The sequence below is a fragment of the Eschrichtius robustus genome, chromosome 3 (genome assembly GCF_028021215.1).
Source record: "Eschrichtius robustus isolate mEscRob2 chromosome 3, mEscRob2.pri, whole genome shotgun sequence".
NCBI lineage: Eukaryota > Metazoa > Chordata > Mammalia > Artiodactyla > Eschrichtiidae > Eschrichtius > Eschrichtius robustus.
In genome coordinates, this window is record NC_090826.1 from 54,759,419 (window position 1) to 54,776,956 (window position 17,538).

Genomic DNA, 17,538 nt, shown 5'->3' on the forward strand with positions numbered 1-17,538 from the left:
ACTCTGAGAGGTTCGTATTTATAAGACTCAGTGATTCTATGCTATATTTTCATTTTGTGGAGTCAGGTAACCTTGATTACATTCACCATTCTATTCTCAATCCTCTAGTCTATAAAATGAGTTTGATTATACTACTTAATTCACAAGATGATACTACTCTATAAGCATCATGCTGCTTTACTTACATCAGCTGATTATGACGGAATCTGTTTGGATCAGAACATGGCTAGATTCTAAAGGGTCTCAGGTGAGTCTACTGTGTATGCATGATTGGGAACTAGGGACATACAAAACCCCATTAATTCTTGCAGAAATTCTCTAAGATAGGTTTTGTGTCCATTTTATAGTAAAGAAACATCTGCCCACAGATATTAACTAGCTTTCCCTGGTTAACACATCTCGTAAATGACACATTTCTCAAGCAGAGGAGACAACCACTCTCACCAAATCAAGGGAGATACTGAACCTAAAAGAGAAGATTCCTACTTAACAATCGAGCCTCTTTAATTGACTCTGTATCCTCCAACTCTTTGTGGCCACCTCAGTTCTTTTTGATCTCTTCACCAATTTTGTACTACATGAATAACTGGTGGTAGTAACACTCAGCCTTACCGTGTATTTGTGCATATGTTTATCAAGCCTTCCCCGTACATTTCGTAGTTCTCAAACCTGGTGACATGCAGGCAAATCATGGTAAGAGCCCTGGCTTGGGAGCCACATCCACCTGAGTTGGCCTCCTGCATATACTTATCTCTGTGGCCTTGACTAGTCATTTTATTTTTTGAATCTGTTTTGTGAGCATGAAGTAGGGGAAAAAATAAAACCTGTACTTTAGAAACATTATACTCAATAAACATTATATTCAATAAATCTTACCTATTAGTACACCCACCCTAACCAAATGAAGTAAAGTGTGGCCCATCAGTAAACAGGTGGAAAGTAGCAGGTTGAATTAGACCTTTGAATTAGACACAAATACCCTAATATTTAGAGAATAGAAAAAAATGAGTCAAAATCTAGCTAAGGCTGACACTTCCATCCCTCAGAACTTCTGTTTCCAGAAAGTTATTTACACATGAAACTCCAGCTTAACCACAGGAAATGTTGTACAGATCTTCTTCCACTTAGGGTTACCTCCTGATAAACCCACTGTTACGTGAAACTATCATAAGGGGAAAACGCATTTAATACACCTAACCTAGCAAACACTGTAGCTCAGCTTAGCTTACCTAAAAGAGTACTTACTTTACCCTGCAGTTGGGCAAATTCGTCTAACACAAAGCCTATTTTATAATAAAGTGTTGAATGTCTCATGCAATTTACTGAATACTGTACTGAAAGTGAAAAACAGAATGGTTGTATAGATACAGAGTGGTTCCACGTGTATTGGTTATTTACCCTCCTGATCAGGTGGCTGACTGGGAGCTGGGGCTGGGTTTGCTGTCACAGCTCAGCATCTCCAGTGTACAGAGTACCTACTGCATATTGCTAGCCCGGGAAAAGATCAAAAATCAAAATTAGAAGTACGGCTTCTACTGAATGCTTATTGCTTTCACACCATCATAAAGCGGAAAAATCCTAAGCTGGAACCTTACCAAGTCTTCTAAGTCCGGCTGTCCCTACTCTATTTTTCCCACTCTGCCTCAAGTCCTTGCCCTGTGACCCGGCCCCTACCCCAACCTCTGCTCTTCCACTTAACGGGAGGAGGTGCGGATTTCATTTTACAGCGGATGGGTTTACGAGGGGAGGGTAAATCAGAGAGGCTCCACCCATCTCACCGGAGGCCTGGGGGTGGGCGCTCCCCATTCCCCTCCCTCTCGGACCTGCAAGGAGGTGGGCAGGCCGCGAAGGGCGGGCCCTGTCCCTTTAAGGAGGAGGGACGAGCACCGCTGAGAGAGCTGGCATTGCCCCGACCCAGCCGCGGCTTCACCACACAGCAGCTGCAGCCACAGCTCCGGTCGCCCCTCGCTTAGCAGAGTCCGCTCCGACCCCAGGAAGCTAGTCGCCACCATGGTGAAGATCGTGACCGTTAAGACCACGGCGTACCAAGACCAGAAGCCGGGAACGAGCGGGCTGCGGAAGCGGGTGAAGGTGTTTCAGAGCAGCGCCAACTATGCCGAGAATTTCATCCAGAGTATCATCTCCACCGTGGAGACGGCGCAGCGGCAGGAGGCCACCCTGGTGGTGGGCGGGGACGGCAGGTTCTACATGAAGGAGGCCATCCAGCTCATCGTCCGCATCGCCGCCGCCAACGGGGTAAGGGACGCGCCCGCTCCTCGGTCGCCCCCGTCGCCCGCCCGCCTTCTGCCTCACTCTTGCGGGGCCACTTCCGCGCGCGCCGCCGCAGTCTCCACCCCCTCGCTTCTCTGCGCTCGCTCTTCCCGGCCTAGCGGGCCGGGCGGAGGTCGCCCAGGGCCGGACAGTGGCCACTGGGCGCCGCAGAGCTGCTCTTCTGCCAGCTCCTCCCATCCCTCGTCGCCCCCCGCCGCAGGCGAGGAGGCGCGAGGCGAGGAGCAGGGCTTGACCTTGGGAGGCCCGCCCCTCCGCCTCCTGCGCCTCCCTTCTCTCTCTTCCTCCCCCCTCCCCTCCCCCCCGCCTCCGTCCAGGCCTCTGACCTTTACGTTAACCTTTTCTGCCGGTGAAGATCCAGTTACCGAGCAGAGTGCAGTCGCCTTAACCGGGAAAGGTTAGAGGCCGCCGCCTTGCTCAGAACCCCCTTGCATCCCGCCGGGTTGCCTGCTATTCTCGTCCGGGACTGGCGCTTCCCGCTGGCTGCGAGCTCAAGGCTTTGGGCACCCGCCCCGCTGGTGGTCAAGCGCTCAGTTCTGAGGAGGCGGTCGCAAAGTCCCTTTCCCCGTCCCCTAAGTTTGCTGGGACGGAGCTTCTGCCTCTGCCCTGGCGCGGCCTGGTTGCTAGGGGGCAGGCTTTTGAAAAGGCTAGTCTTTGCTCGGTGTTGCTTCTGGATCTGTTCCACCGAGGGGGCTGGAGCTGAATTTCCATTAGAGCGGAAACCACCTACCCAAGGGCGCTCTTACGTAAGCAGTCGTGGCAGGCCAGGAAATTAACGCAGTACCTTGGTTCTGCCACCCCAGCTAAGAAACGTTAAATGAGTTAATGGGGCAGGTCCACTCAGGTGAGACCTTGAAATAGACTTTTCAGTCAACCTGGTACGTTTGCGAAAATGCGGCTTTATAAAGTAGGTAAATTGGGGTGATTGTTTACTCTTAAAGAAAAGTTTTCTAACGAGTTTTTTTTTTAAGTTTTCTTTTTTCTTTCTATATTTAACATAAGATTTGACTTATACTCACCTCTTCTGGAACTCAGTAATATTTAGTAATATTTTTATCCATTTTAGCAGTACTTTATTTCTCTTATTAACATATTGAGTGCCGTTTTGCCAAGCCCTGTGAAAAGTACTTCCCTGCAGTATCTCATTTATCCTCCTGTAGCCTTATGAGGTAGATGCTATTATGGGCATCTTCAAGATGCCAATGAGAAAACGGAAACTTAGGCAGGTTCAACAGGAACTCTAATGGCAGCACTGAGAATCTAGTATAGACCTGCTAGTTCCAAGGACTTGAACAGTTTCTGGGAATGAAGAGACCCTTGAGTCTAAAGATGTATTTTCCAGCTGTCTCTCAAATCTAAACTGGGAGCAATCTACATCTGCCTCTCTGGGTCAAACATTTATAAGCATCGGTGAGAGAAGATTGTCTGGATTTGTTTTCTTTATGCTCCTGAGTTTTCAGACAACCTCACATTCCCTTGAAAGAAGAATGAAGAATGAACAAGACCTGTATCCCAGTACAGCTCTTGTTCATTTCCCTGTTATCAGCTGTGTTGAACTTGCATTTCTTCAGCAAACACTGAGCCTATACTATGTCAGAGAAATGGGTGGAATAAAAAGATGATTTAGAAGCAAGACTTGTCCTTAAGGGGCTTACAGCATAGTGGGAATTTAAGGGGTCCAACTGGAAAACTGTCCATTTGAGAGTAGCGTGGGGTGGAAGAAAAGAATTAGTTAAGACTAAAAATATATGTTCTTAAAACCTCTTCACCCTTTTGCTTCTACCCTGCTGCTTTCCCCCCACCTTTTAGCCAATCTTTGTAAAGGTTGTCTGCATTCACCATCACAGATTTCTTAACTCCCGTTCACTCACCACCTCGCTGCAATCTGGCTTCTGTTTCTTCCACCACTCCACTGACGTTGCTCTTGCCAAGGTTACTGATGACTTTCTGGTTGCTAAATCCATTGCACACTGTTCAGGCCTTATCTTATTTGACCTGCCTGTTGCATTTGGCACTGCTGACTTTGTACTCTTTTAAAATTCTCATTCTCTTGCCTTGATCACTGTCTCCTGATTCTACTCACACTTTTTGAGAGTTCCTTCTTGGACTGCTTACTCTACCCACATCCTAGCTATTCCCTAGGTTTCCATCCTCAGCTCACTGTTCTCTGATTTTATTCTCTCTCTCTCTGATCCCTCACCAGGGATTTAAATATGCTGCTCTTTCTCTTCTGGTGCAATCCAGATAGCATTTTCAGAAAGCCTTTCCCAGCAGCCCCTGTCTGCCGCTCTTCTCCCTTAACTGACCTTTCCCCATAGATACCTCTAGAATAGATGAAATTGTCAGTTTACATGTGACACTCCCTCATACCTAAGGCAATGCAGCATTCAATGAATCCTTGTTCTGTTGCCCTGAATTATGAATTATGAAGTATATGGAAAATACTTCAAGTATATTCCAGCACTTAAAGCCAGCATATAGTTTACGACCCATACATTTATTCTCATTAAACATTTATTATGTGCTTACCTCTTATCAGTCATTGTGCTTAGTACTTGGGGTATAATACATTCCTGCCCTCAGTAAATACATAGTCTAGAAGGGGAGGTAGACAGGAATAAGCAGACAGCACAGTGGGTTAGGTGTTGTGAGGGAGTTATGTGCCAGATACTGAAGGGGCAAGAGCATGGCAGGCTGTACTTGGGAGCGGAAGAGGAAGCGAAAAAGTTTTCACAGAGGGGTGGTAGCGGGATTGAGGCTTACAGGATGAGTTGGAGTTTCTAAGGTGGATTTGCTCGGGGAGGAATTCTAGGCAGAAAGAATAAAAATCATAGGAGTTGGGGACAGTTCTCTTGGGCAAGTTATTCAATTTCTGATCCTTTTTCCCCCTTGTCTGTGAAGACTGGAAATGATAATACATACGCAGTGCGGCTCTTGTGAGGATTAAATGAAACAACGTATTTAAAAGTGCCTGGCAGCCCCTTTTCACCTGGAAACTGTTTGAATGACACTTGTAGGGAAACCTCAGGATGAGCCTGAGGGCAGGACTTTCTCTTATCAGTGTTCTGCTAATATGGGGACACTAAGTTAATCATACCCAACCTGAGGCACATATTAACGCCCACACCCCATAGATCTCAGCATTGTCTCCTACCTTCCTCTTACCCTCAATGGCCCCAACCAAAATAGAGGGATACCTTGTTAGTCAGAACGCAATTGGGTACAAGTGACAAAAACTTAGATTAGCCCAAGCGAAAAAGGAGGGAATTTGGGATACCTTCCAAATGTTCATTTACTGCTTAAAACTTCACCCAGACTGGAGAGGGGGAAGGGTAAGCTGGGACGAAGTGAGAGAATGGCATGGACATATATACACTACCAAATGTAAAATAGGTAGCTAGTGGGAAGCAGCCGCATAGCACAGGGAGATCAGCTCCGTGCTTTGTGACCACCTAGAGGAGTGGGATAGGGAGGGTGGGAGGGAGACGCAAGAGGGAAGATATATGGGGATATATGTATACATATAGCTGATTCACTTTGTTATAAAGCAGAAACTAACACAATAATGTAAAGCAATTATACTCCAATAAAGATGTTAAAAAAAAAAAAACACTTTACCCAGACTGACAGTGTCCTCAGCCACTCCCTGCGGGAATCCAGTATTTGGAACACAGTCCTGGCGTATCTGTGTTTGCTACTGTTTAACATCTCTTGCATTCCAGGAACAGAGGGTGCAATTCCCAGTCTCTTTTCCTGACTCTGTGACTGTGGACCAGGGACACCTGAAATGTTTGCTGTAGTGAGAAAATAATGCAATATGTGTGGAAGTATCTTGTAAAATATAAAACATGAGGTGTTTTTAGTGTGGTTGCTTCCTGCAGAGTTGAAACAGCAGAGTTTGAGGATGGGGCTCTCTCCAACCAACCTCTTCAACCTACTTCCTAAACATGCTCTCCTCTCTCACATCTGGTTCCACCTCGAGCGTTCTTCTCGCCCCTTCACCTTCAGGTCTGGGTTTAGTGGGCACTTCTCTGCTCCCAATCCCTGAATCAGGTGCACCGCTTTTCTGCTCTCGTAGCCTGTCTTGCTCACCTCCATAATAGCACTGACTGCATCTTAGAGTGGTTGTTGGGTTGCTTGTCTGTAACCCACCTGGCCTCCAACACAAACCTTCTTGACTGTAGGTCTCAAGTGGATGAAGCCTGGGCTTGTCTTGTTCTCTGCTTTATCCCAGGAGACCATGCAGATTCACTGCGAGTTCATCTTGAGCTCCCCGCCAGTGTGTGTGGTCCTCACACTGGTTGGTTTGGCCCCAGAATGGCTACTCACCCCGCTGATTAAGCCCATGGGACTCACATAATGTAGTGACCATTTCAGCTCACTCTTTAGCAACACAGGTGTTTGTAAGCATATTAGAGTTCAGTGTAAGAGACTAATATTTATTCAGAATCAAATCCTTACCCCCAGATCCTACCATGTGGTGACTCAGGAGGAAAGTTACCCCAAATCCTACCCCCAAATCCTTATCCCCAAATCCTACCAGGTAGTGTGACCTGGGAGGAAAGTACTCCTTGGGCAGAATCATTCACACTCAACAGCAGGCAAAAACAAATTCATGTATCAGTTGCCAAAATAAGCCGTATGGTATAATCTATAGGAAAACAGGATCTCACCCTCCCTGTATGCTATTAACAACAGTTTAAAAGGAAAAGGCCAAACTTAACCCTGGGAAGATTTTTATAATGTATGGACAGTCATATCAACCCTGGGGTGGTGGAAATTGGTATTTCCCAATATCATTCTGCGGCCCTCTTGCAATCTCACGTGACTCTTTTGTATATTAAAAGCTCTGAAAGTCCTACTTAACATTGCCTGATCCAGTTTCCCAAGCTTTTAAGTAAGATATAACAATCCCTGAAACTGCTTGCTTTGGGATATACTTATTTATGGAAAAGATCAACTGGATGAAATATCAGAAGACCAGAGTCCTGATTCCAACTCCGCCATTTCTAGCAGGTTGGACAAGTCAACCAAGTCATTCTGTACCACCACCTACCTGTCACATTTCTTCTTTTCAGAAACACTTTGGGGCACTCATGAAGAGGAAAAAGGGAAGAAATTGTTTCCAGTACGAAAACATAGTGTTCAAAGTGTTTCAGACTCATTGGCCTGAACTGATGGGCATTCCTCACTGTATTTATTCAGGGCTTCATTCACCTTTTCTATCTTGTGCCTCAGGGACTCATCTGAGTGGTGATTGGGATAAGCATTGGGAAGGGAGACTTCCAACAGTTGAAGTTAAAAAAGCAACAAAACCCTGAGGCAAAGGCAGCCCCTTTTCACCCTTTCCAAACATCCCCCCCAACCCTAGGGCTACCCCGTTTGTGGTCCATCCCGTTTGAGGACACCAGGTAAGAAAAGTCTTCTCCAAATTCTCCCAACTGAAGGTAAGCCCTCAATTACTTGGCACACTCAAGAGCCATTTAAAAATTTTTTTAAATTTTTTAATTTGTGTGTGTTTTCACATTTTTATTGGAGTATAAATGCTTTACAATGTCATGTTAGTTTCTGCTGTATAACAAAGTGAATCAGCTATATGCATACATATATCCCCATATCTTCTCCCTCTTGAGCCTCCCTCCCACCCTCCCTATCCCATCCCTCTAGGGGGTCACAAATCACTGAGCTGATCTCCCTATGCTATGCAGCTGCTTCCCACTAGCCATCCACTTTACATTTGGTAGTGTATATACGTCACTGCTTCAGTAGCCATTTTTAAAAGGTGATTCCCCACTTTAACCACAGCTCCAATGGCCACAGAATGACTGGGTATGTCTGTGTCAAGTTCAAGGAAATTTAAGGGAGAATGAATGGATCATAGAAACTTGCCTGCTTAACTTTCTTAGAGGTGTAGCCCACTCAAATCATTCTTCTGAAAGCTTTTCTGAAGTCTGAAGGGGTCCAGAATACATCACTGTGGCATAAAAACTATTTCGAGCTGAAGGCCTTTGAGAATAGGCATTTTTCTGAACCCCTTTCTCTGCCTAAAAGCAGAGCCTCCTCAATTGTTATAAATCCCGTCCCTGGGAGAGAGTTTCTGGAAACCAAGGAAAATTGACTCAGCACCACACCTAAACAGACATTATCACAAAATTATAATATCCCCTACCCATTCCTTTAAGGCCCCATTTATCTTTCCTAAAAGTCCTTTGTTTCTCCAACACTGATAACCACAGTGAAAGTTCTCACCTAGATAGAGTTTTGAAGCCTGAAAACATTAGCTTTTATTTTTTGGCCTCTATGCTTTGTCCCTCCCCTGATTTCTCTGTCACTGATGGTCACTTTAAGACAGTAGGAAAAGCTAGGCTGGGTAAGAAGACAGTATCCTTAATGGGTTATTTGCTGGCAGGCTAGTTCCCACTGTCTGGCAGAGAATCCCAGGAAAGATTTAAGCCTTTTCTGCTACACCTGCTGCTTCATGGGTAGCTGCTTTAGCGTAGGTACACAAATGGTCTTCATCTCAACTCTGCAGTGTACAAATTACTGGACTTGGGCAACGTGATGCACAAGCCACAAAGAAAACTTTCCTTAGCAGAACCATAACCTCCATTTCTGCTAGCAGGCTGCCTAGTCCTTGCCTGAGCTTCTCTCTGTATTGTGGCAAGAAGCAGCCAACAAACACTCCTGTTCTGAATTCTCCAAACCATTTGCCTAGAGCTACAGGTTTGGTTGGCCCGTGGTCTGCCTTCCAGGGTAGTGGTGGTAAAAATTTTGCCATGGCCATAAAAAGTATGCCAATGCTGCATATTTTAGATTCTGTTTTGGTACAGAACACCAAATTTTATCATTAGTTAAAACGTAGGTTTTGGCTGCTATAGCAGAGTTCTAAAATAAGTTACTTAAAATAAAAGTTCATAGTAATAGGTTCAAGAGTGTTACCCTTTCTGTAATAGACTGGGTGTGGGCAGTCCAGGGCTGGGGTGGTGGCTCCACTGTGTCAGAGGATGCATGTTTCTTCTCTTTTGTTGCTCAGCCTTCCCCAGTGAATTGCCCTTATCTGCATAGTCCGATGTGGTTGCCTACAACCATATGGTCGTTCCAGCCAACAGGAAGGGGAGAAAGAGGGAGGAAGGCACACCTTTCTCAGAGGCTGCATGTAATTGATTTCACTCCTGTCCCATTGGCTGAAACTTAGGCTAAGGCCTCCTCAAGCAGCAAGGGAGGCTGGGAAATACAGGTATACCTCATTTTATTGCACTTTGCTTTATTGCACTTCACGGATACTGTATTTTTTGCAAATTGAAGATTTGTGGCAACTCTGTGACGAGTTTTTTTCCAGCAACATTTGCTCATTTCGTGTCTTTGTGTCAAATTTTGGTAATTCTCGCAATGTTTCCAAATTTTTCATCATTATTATATTTGTTATATGATCAATGATCTTTGAAGTTGCTAGTGCAAAAGGATGATAACACTGAAGGCTCAGATGATGCTTAACATTTTTTTTTTACCAATAAAGTATTTTAAAATTAAGGTATATACAATTTTTTTAGACATGATGCTATTGCACACTAAACAGACTACAGAATATTGTAAACATAACTTTTATATGCACTGAGAAGCCAAAAAATTCATATGACTTGCTCTATTGTGATATTCACTTTATTGCAGTTGTCTGAAACTGAACCTGCAATATCTCATATAGGTATGCCTATATCGATGTTATTCTGGGTACTATGTGTTAGGCTAAATATTGGGGGTGTCAGTCTAAATGAAAGGGAGTATTAATCTTGGGGAATACCCCACAGTCCTCATTATCATAAACATGCTTTCCAAATTTAGTGAAAACCACTCAGTCATTTTTTTTTTTTTTTTTACCACTCAGTCATTTTTAAGCGATAGAGTTACAGAGGGAACATAGAGACCTGATTTTATATCAGTACCTAGATTTTTTGAAAAGACCTTGACTATCATTTATTCCAACTACAGGCTTAGAAAGGAACCCAGGCAACAATCATTCTCATTGTGGAGGACTTTTAAAATAAAACTACTTTATTGAGATATAATTCACACACCACACAATTTATCCATTTAAAGTGTACAACTCAGTATTTTTTAGTGTATTTACAGAGTTATGCAACCATCACCACAATCTAATTTTAAAATATTTCCGTCACCCTAAAAGCAGCCCTGTGCATTAACAGTCAATCCCTCTTGCTCCCCTACACCTTCAGCCCTAAGCAACCACTAACTCTACCTTAGGCCTCTATAAATATGTATGGGTGGATTTTACACAGACTGAATGTCCAGTTTTGCTTGCCAGGCAGAAGAAATTATATTTGGCAGGCGAAGCCCTGGGAACGTGAGAAGCAAAGGCAAAGGGTCTGCCTCCAGAACAGGAATTAGTGTCCTGTGCTTCTGTGCACATTGTCCGAGCATTGGAGATACAGGATCAGAATAATGTCCTCATTCTCAAGGAGCCTCTAGTTGAAGGAGGTAGATTGACACAAAAACAGACAATCACCACTAAGTTTTATAAGTGCTAATACCTGAGGGAAAAGCGATGGCTGTGGACGCCCAGAGCCGGGACGCCTGCCCCAGCTTGAGGCGGGGGTTATGTGTGGGAGGGGGTAGTGTGTCCAACGAAGCCTTTCTGCAGGAGGTGAGTCTATTTTTCTCAGCGCACTCCTTGTCCAAAGCCAACCAGGCTGTCAAAAAAAGGAGGAGAAATTTCTCCAGGAGAATAGCTTCTTCATTTTCATGAGTGTAAGCAATCAGATTTCTTTTTTTTACAAACATATTTGAACTTATATATCCAAATTAGTATTGTACCCTGCAAGTCGCCACTCTGGGAACCATACACTTATTCCAGTGATGCATCTAGTGCAGAAAGCATTTTGAAACTCCTCTACGGGAATTATTCTTCAGCTAGTCGGTTTATGGGTCACCTAGGGAAACCAGTCACATTATTTTACAGTCATGCCTCATTTTTCACCTAAAACGATGTAACAAGATTTGATCACCCACTTTATTCATTAGACATGGCTCCAACCAATTTTCTTCTCTTTCCAAAGTTCACATCTATTCTCAAAGGATGAAATTTGTTATGACTGAAGACTTTCAAAGAAAGTACCACAGACTGTAAAGACAGTTGCCCGAAAAAGAGTTCCAGAAATGTTAGTGCAATGTCAGCATTGTTTGAATGCACATGTTGCTACCCAGGGTGCTTGTTTTGAAGGAGATAATATTAATTTAGATGAAGATACTCTGGCATAACTGTTGAAAATGAGTTACATTTTATACTGTTCAAGCACACTGCCCTGTCGAGAAGGTCTTAGAAGACAGTTCACGCTGAGGGAGATTCTGGCGTTCTGCTTTCCTTCTGCAGTTTACCGCAGTGGGCTGGGGATCCAGTTCTCGTCCATCCTGGTAAACATCTCAACATGCTTTGGTGCATTTAGAAATTGTACACAATAGGCAGGTTTGTGAGAGGCCAAGTAGACAAAATGACCCTGACCTTGGAAGGGAGTGCTATCAGCTCAAAGCCACGAAAACCAGAAACCTAGGTGTTAAGCCTGTGCCCACCTCAACTCTGAGAGATCATCCCATGATTGCAAAGAGGCCAGAAAATGGAGCTGGGTTGGCATAACTGGGTGGGGATGGGGAAAGACCTTTTGCTTTGGTAATAAAACTATTATGTTATGCTGCCCCATGGGGACTTTGAAAGAAATGCATTCTGTGGAGCCAAATGAAATCCATTTAAAAATGAAGCAAAAGGGAAATATGTGTAGGAAACTCAGATGGAATTGGGAGTGAGGTTGGCTCCTGTCACAAAAGACAGCTGCCTCTCTGGGTAGGGCCATGCAGTTGGCGCCAAGCCCTCTGAGGTCAAATTCACGAGAAACATGCTTATCACACAGTTCACCATAGCCTTTTACCCTGTAAGTAGATTTGGTATAAAGAGAGTAAAAATATCTGCCTTAATGATTAATGTGAGAACAAAGTAAAATTTGTGAAGCACTCACCGTAGTGCCTGACATTGGAAGTATGTAGCAAGCAGAAGATTCTGATGATTCTAATGATTATTATGATTATTCCAAACTCTGAAGCCAGTGGAGGGGCAGAGGGGAAGGTCTTCTGTGTCTGCCATCACCTCCACTGCCTACATGTCCTGTCCTATCTCTGTCCATACATTATCCCTTGAATTTGATCTGTGAGGCAGAGGTTCACAGTTGCTGTAAGTGTCAGTCACAAGGCCATTGATTTGAGGCCTTCACCTTATTGGAGTCATGAGCTAGCAGTGGGTAGTTGAAGATGGGTATTTTGGGGTGGATCTGTGGAATGGTTACCTGGCCCAGGCCAATGTCATGCTACAGATGGGAAGCTGCAAGAAATGTGTGCTGGCATTACTGTGAACCTCCTGGACCACACGTATTTTCTCATTCAACAAGCATTGCTGAGCACTCTTTAAGTGCCAGGCACTGTGTGAGATGGTTGCAGGTACAAAGATAAATAAGACAAAATCTTCATTCTCAGGATGCATGCTGGTAGAGGAGAATCCATAAGTAGTTACAAAAATATGGTGTGAATACTAGTGTATTAGTTTCCTGTTGCTGCTGTGATAAATGACTCCAAACTGGGTGGCTTAAAACTACAGAAATTTATTTTCTTACCGTTCTGGAGACCAGAAGTCTGAAATCAAGGTGTTGGCAGGGTTGCACTCCCTCTGAATCTCCAGGGGAGAAGTTCAGGGAATCAAAGGATCACTGAGTCACTCAACCCCACCTTGAAGGGGAAGGGAAGAATGAGGATGTTTTCTCTGCCCAGACAAGGTGATTTTTGAGGCAAGTGCAGGATGATAAAGAGGAATCAGGGAGACCTTAGCCGAGAGTGAAGTGAGGGTGGAGGCAGGGCACAGTTGCTGCTTTAATGCATATACCTAATACCGTTGTTGTCCTATTTAAAACTATACTAATGGTAATAATTGACAAGAAGATTCCAGTGCTCCATAATCCACACTGCTTTTATAGACTTCTGACATACTGTCAAACGGAAGACAGCCACTTGGTGGCTCCTTGAATCTTACCAGATAACTTTAGTTCATAGTGATGGGTTGGAATTGAAGATTTTGGTTCAAATCTCAGTTGTACAATTTACTGTGCAATATTGTGTATTCTGCTTAACTGATCTAAAGCTCAGTTTTCACACGTGTAAAATGGAATCAATTCTAGTATCTGCCCTATTGGAGAGTTTTGTGAGAATTAATTTAAATAATGGGCATACAAAGGTTTGGAGGGCTCTAAGGTGCAGTCATTGGTGCAAAGAACTCCAAACTCCGTCTCTGTCTTCACTGGCTTTCTTCCCTATGTGTCTGTCTCTGAATCTCACTCTCCTTATAAAGACACCAGTGATTTGGATTTTTTTTTTTGGTGGGATGCGCAGTTCAACACACAACACCTGTGCTCTGTCTACCAAGTGCAGTGGGTTGTCCAGGCACCGAAACTCATATACTTTGCACTTGGCCAATATCCCGATGAGAGTCACCTGGAATCTATTTCCTCTTAATTTTTTCCAAGTTCAAATGCACTTGATCATCCAAAGGAGCCATACGGCCTAAGCACCAGCTTTGGCGTTAAAACTGGTGTCAAAGCCTGCCTTCCAGTTTATTAGTTGTGAGACTTTGAGCAAGTCATTTATTCCCTAAGGCTCAGTTTCCTCCTCTGTAAAATGGGGATTGTGAGGATATCTACATCGCAGGGTTGTTATTAAATAAACCTGCCTGAGAACCTACATGTAATCCTGTGTACCATGATAAGCCCTTTACATGATCTCCTTTTATCTTGTCAACAACTCTTAAGAAGTGGGTATTTAGACCTCTGTTTTACTGATGAGGAAATAGAGGGTAAGTGATTTGCCCAAGATCACCAAGATACTAAAAATTATCAAGAGTAGGGATGCAAACCTAGATTTCCACTATGCTGAATTCCTCAAGGTAGACATTTTTAATAGAGTTATCTAGAGCTCTAGTCTAGGGGGTTCCCAAATCTTTTATGTTGTGGTGCAACTTTTGATTTTCCTGAAGCCTTGTTCTCACTTAAATCTTAAAACCCAGCGAGAGTGTCCTGCCTCTGCCCACTTGGGCTACTGTTTATCCCAGGAATTCCCATAAATGGTGTAGAGTGGGAAAATGACCACATCTCTTTAGATCGCTGTTTTAAAAGCTATTGCATATTGTGTATTTGCCATTCACATGGCCACATAATACAATAAGAGGCAACACGGAAGAGGGTGGGCTCTGGAGCCAGATTCCGTGGGTTCAAAACCCATCTCCACAATTTCCCAGCTATTTGACCTTGGGCAGATGACATAACCAGTGTTCTCATACCTAAGACAGGGGCTGAGAATAATAGTATTGATCTCATAGGGTTGTTGTAAAGATTAAGTGAGTTAATGCTTGTAAAGTTCTTGGAACACTGCCCAGCACATCGTGACCTACTGCAATTCTCTCCTACTGTACAACAGCCTTTAAAGCAGTGTCATTGTCCCTGTTTTACAAATAAGGAAAATGAGACCAGAAAGGCCATACACAGCCAGAAGCTGGCAAAGGCAGGATTCAGACCCAGGCCTGTCTAAAGTTCTCTGGTTAGAGCAGGGACTGTAGTAGATTCCCCTTCCTCCACCTTTTCCCTGGCCCATCGTAGGTGTTTAATCTATCCCACAGGCCGACCCAGAGCATTGATTCTCTCCTGCCTGGGCCCACGTGCTTTAGAGATCAGGGGTTGTGTTAGCAGGATGGGATCAGTCCTTCTCAGTATCTCTATTTTGGTAGTTTATATAACATTTACTGAGTGGCTACTCTACAGCCCGGCATTGTGATAAGCACTTTACATGCCTTTCCTCATTTGTTGTCAGAACCTTTAAAGGAAGTTTTACTATCCCCATTTTACAGAAACTCAGACTCACAAAGACCCCATAGAAAAAGATGTCCCCTCTTTGTGGCCATCTTCATTCAGTTTCTTTACAGCTGGACATCCTAGTTTGGCCAGACCGTGCAATTGGAAAAGTCCTTAGTGAGGAGACAGAGTAACGTAACATCTTTTCTTCTTAAAAGTCAAGAAATCTGCCCCATTTTAATTATTTGACAGAGGGCCAATCACCGTCTGCCACAGAATTCCAAGGGACTTGATTCTCATCGTATTCCAGGCGAATGGTACCCCCGAGAGTTGTGTAGTGCTGCTCCAGGCAGGTAGCCCACCCATTCTGAGGCTGTAGGAAATCTTGCTTGTGTTTCCATTTTCCAACACAAGAGGGAAGCATGCAGCCATGAATGATGTCAAATCAAGCAATTCTTTAGAGAGCCCTCTTTTTACCAAAGGATTTTAACACATAGTTCCTGGTAATAGCCAGGATATGGGAAAATATTCTGCTAGCTCCAAATGAATGTTCTTCAGGGATTTAAATGAAAAAAATTTTAAGGATGCTCCAAAAAGGAAATAAGATAAAAATACATATAAAAATTTTATATGAACCAGATTCATTGTTTGTTTTTTTTTTAGGTCAGAATGATTGAATATTGGTGATTTCTTATTAAACAGGAGTCTTCTTGACATGTGCATTTTGTATGAAAGTAATTCCTAAGCCTTGAGCATCTTCAAGTTGGAGAGATTGTTTTTAGATTTAACCACACAAATTAAGAATGGTATTTGTGGAGTGGGGAATGCCTTCCAAAAATTTTCTCTCTCCTCTGAACACTCAGAGCACCCTTGCAAACTCCCAAATTTTACTCTTTTTAAAGTGATTTATTGACTTATTAATCTCTCCTTGTAGATCAGGAGTTTGACACCTTGAGTCTGTCATCTTCCCGTGGTGCACAGTGCCTGATGATATGAATGGAAAAAGTCAGTTTACATAGTAACTGCTGGACATATGGATGTAAGCAGAGGGCCAACAGACTGGCACATGCTAAAGGATGTACACGCTCCTAGGCAGTGGTTTTGTTTGTTTTTAACTTCAAAATATGCTTCAGGAGTATTTTTTGAACCTGGGGTTCTGTACAACTCTAAGCAAACGATTTGGTCCTTGTAATTCTTCTGGCCTTGTGCCTTTACAGTTTAATGTAGTTTCTCCTTTTCTTTAAAGGACACTTCCTAACTCTATTAAAACATATATACTCATAGATAGCTATTAAACGCAGCTACATATTTTCAGATTGGTTCAGGGTAGTCATAAAAGCTAACTCTTATGTAGGACTCACGGGGCACTAGAACCAGCCAGTGCTAAGCTCTTTATATTTATTAACTCATTGTACCTTTATACAACAAACCTGTGCAGTAGGTACTATATCTTTCTTTTTTTAACTCTCTTTTATAATGTTTATAACTTTAAAAAAATTCTCTTACTTGAAATCATAAGTCAAAATAAGTTACTCACCTATATCTTATAAATTGGAATCACAGGGCCGATCTATTAGATAAACCAATATCCCAGAGTCTCTTAATGTACTTAAAGTATAGATTTTCTCCCAAGTTTATTGCAAAAATATTAATGCTATGATTTATTATCTCTCTACTGTGAGTTTGATTTACTTCATGTCTACACTTAATTCTAAATCTTTTTATGTTAAGAAGTGCCCAATCCCTGATTTCAAACTATACCACAAAGCTACAGTAATCAAGACAGTATGGTACTGGTACAAAAACAGAAATAAAGATCAATGGTACAGGATAGAATGCCCAGAGATAAACCCATGCACATATGGTCACCTAATTTACGACAAAGGAGGCAAGAACATACAGTGGAGAAAGGACAGCCTCTTCAATAAGTGGTGCTGGGAAAACTGGACAGCTACATGTAAAAGAATGAAATTAGAATGCTACCTAACATCATACACAAAAATAAACTCCAAATGGATTAAAGACCTAAATGTAAGACCAGACACTATAAGACTCTTAGAGGAAAACATAGAAAAACACTCTGACATAAACTACGGCAAGATCTTTTTTGACCCACCTCCTAGAGAAAGGGAAATAAAAACAAAAATAAACAAATGGGACCTAATGAAACTTAAAACCTTTTGCACAGCAAAGGAAACCATAAACAAGAGAAAAAGACAACCCTCAGAATGGGAGAAAATATTTGCAAATGAAACAACAGACAAAGGATTAGTCTCCAAAATATACAAACAGCTCATGGAGCTCAATATCAAAAAACAAACAATCCAATTAAAAAATGGGCAGAAGACCTAAATAGACA

At 43.0% G+C, this 17,538-nt stretch overlaps 1 protein-coding gene across 1 annotated transcript in view; it reads left to right on the forward strand.

Moving 5' to 3' along the window:
- Positions 1-1,866: 1,866 nt before the first annotated feature.
- Positions 1,867-17,538, forward strand: part of PGM1 (phosphoglucomutase 1) — a 54,056-nt gene continuing 38,384 nt past the window's right edge. Inside the window, exon 1 of the mRNA XM_068540037.1 lies at positions 1,867-2,256. Coding sequence (XP_068396138.1) covers positions 2,011-2,256 — 246 coding nt within the window. The 5' untranslated portion in view covers positions 1,867-2,010. The remainder of the gene's footprint in view (positions 2,257-17,538) is intronic.